The 1,910-nt window shown below is 57.7% G+C and overlaps 1 protein-coding gene across 1 annotated transcript in view; it reads left to right on the forward strand.

The window, feature by feature from the left end:
- PI4K2A (phosphatidylinositol 4-kinase type 2 alpha) overlaps window positions 1-1,910 on the forward strand; it is a gene marked incomplete at its 5' end in the record, with an annotated part of 3,053 nt that overhangs the window by 862 nt on the left and 281 nt on the right. The window contains 5 exons of the mRNA XM_010174183.1: window positions 76-92; window positions 553-614; window positions 1,067-1,166; window positions 1,416-1,549; window positions 1,837-1,896. Of these exons, the coding sequence (XP_010172485.1) occupies window positions 76-92; window positions 553-614; window positions 1,067-1,166; window positions 1,416-1,549; window positions 1,837-1,896 (373 nt within the window). The remainder of the gene's footprint in view (window positions 1-75; window positions 93-552; window positions 615-1,066; window positions 1,167-1,415; window positions 1,550-1,836; window positions 1,897-1,910) is intronic.

Below are 1,910 nucleotides of genomic sequence, written 5' to 3' on the forward strand. Positions count from 1 at the left end.
AAGGGGAGGGGGCAGGGGCTTGGCCTCTCTTCCCAGCACCCAAAACTCCTCTCAACACCACTTGGTTGCTGCCAGGTGGCAGCTGCCTCTGGGTAGTGTGCAGCTGCTGTGGCTGCCCACCTCTGTGGCCGTGCTCTGGCTGCTGGCCTGTGTTCTGGGACATCTGGATCCACTGTGGTGCTGGGTGAAAGCTTGCCAGCTACGAGAATCCAGGGACATCCGGAGATCCAGCACCTGACCGTGCCCCTAGATCCCATCATGCTGGGCTTCTGAGTTCCTGCCAGGCTAGAAGGGGTCGGGGTAGCACTCCGGGGCTCGCAGGCTGACCTGTCTCTTGTGAGCTGGGGATATGTGCACCTCTTCAATCTCCAGGGCTGGTTTTGTGGGGGTTGATGTGGCTTCCCAGGCCTGCAGCAAGCTCAAGGGCTCTGGGATAGAGTTTGAGCCTAAAACTGATCTGTCTCACTCCTGAGTCAGAGGAGGAGTAATGCTCTGCCTGGCGTGGTGCAGGCAGGCCCTGGTGCTGATGCAGCTGCTTTTATCTTCCTGCAGATCGGGGCAATGACAACTGGCTCATCAAGTACGACTGTCCCCTGGACAGCGCGGGCGTGCGGGTGAGCAGCTCTTCCTGGGCAGGGGCTTCATGGGGGGCTCTGCTCCTGCAAGCTGCCTGCCTGGCAGGTGGGACAGGGATTTCCCAGCTGGCTTGGGTTCTGAGCCTGTGGAGGCCTCGTCTTGTCTCTTGGGCCTTTTGTTGCCCTCTGCGTTGGTGGTTTGTGGCCTAGTGGGACTTTGTGAGGATGCAGCTGGGCTCTTGGGGGGAAACTGGTGTTGCTGGACCTGTGTATCCTTGGGGTGAGGCCTGTGGGGGGAGCAGCTTTGTCCCCCTCTCACCCAAAGCAGACAGTGTTTCCCTGGGGGCAAGAGGCCATGCTGTGGGCAAGAGGCTGCTTGTGCCTCTGTGGTAGCCAGTGCAAAGATCCTGGTAGTGAGGCTGCAGGGAATGGGAGAGGAACTGTTCCTGCAGGGGGGAGGATTCCCTGTGACATGCTCCACTTCCTTCCAGGACAGCGACTGGGTGGTGGTGAAGGAGCCCATCATCAAGCTGGCTGCTATAGACAATGGTTTGGCCTTTCCCTTGAAACACCCCGACTCCTGGAGAGCATGTGAGTCCCTCAGGCTGTGCCAGGGCACCCTGGTGAGCTGTGCAACTCTCTGCATGGGCATCTTCCTCAAGGGCTGGAGAGGGCTAGAGCTGTCCCTCTGCAAACCTTCTGGGTTCATGGGCCTCAACAGAGGCTGTGGGAAGCAAGTGCTGGACCCTGTGCCCCAGACACGGGTGATCTGGCACCCAGAGGTGTGTGGCACCATCCTTTGTCTTCCTCAGCTTTAACGTGTCCTGCTTCTTCCCACAGATCCATTCTACTGGGCATGGCTGCCCCAGGCCAAAATCCCCTTTTCACAGGAGATCAAGGACCTGATTCTTCCCAAGATCTCAGACCCCAACTTTGTCAAGGACCTGGAGGAAGATCTGTATGAGCTCTTCAAGGTGAGCTGGGGGAGTGGGTGAGGATGGTTGAGGATGAAGAAAAGTGGGAGTGATGTTGAAGACCTCCCTGTCAAGGCTGCAGGGGACAAAAAGGTGGCCAAGCTCTTGACTTTTTCTGGGCTCAGGCACAGCAGGATTATTCCTCTGTGAGGAGATGAAGCTTCAGTGTGGGGAGAGGCAGGAAACCCGTGGGCCAGGAGGAGAGAGGCTTGCTTGGGGGATAGGCATCTCACACATGGCATGTGGAAGTGAGTGGATCCCACCGTGTTCTTTGCTCTCTCTTGCAGAAAGACCCTGGCTTTGACAGGGGACAGTTTCACAAGCAGATTGCTGTCATGAGAGGCCAGGTAAGCTGTGTGTA

The sequence above is a fragment of the Antrostomus carolinensis genome, unplaced genomic scaffold (genome assembly GCF_000700745.2).
Source record: "Antrostomus carolinensis isolate BGI_N321 unplaced genomic scaffold, ASM70074v2 scaffold36598, whole genome shotgun sequence".
NCBI classification, from domain to species: Eukaryota; Metazoa; Chordata; class Aves; order Caprimulgiformes; family Caprimulgidae; genus Antrostomus; species Antrostomus carolinensis.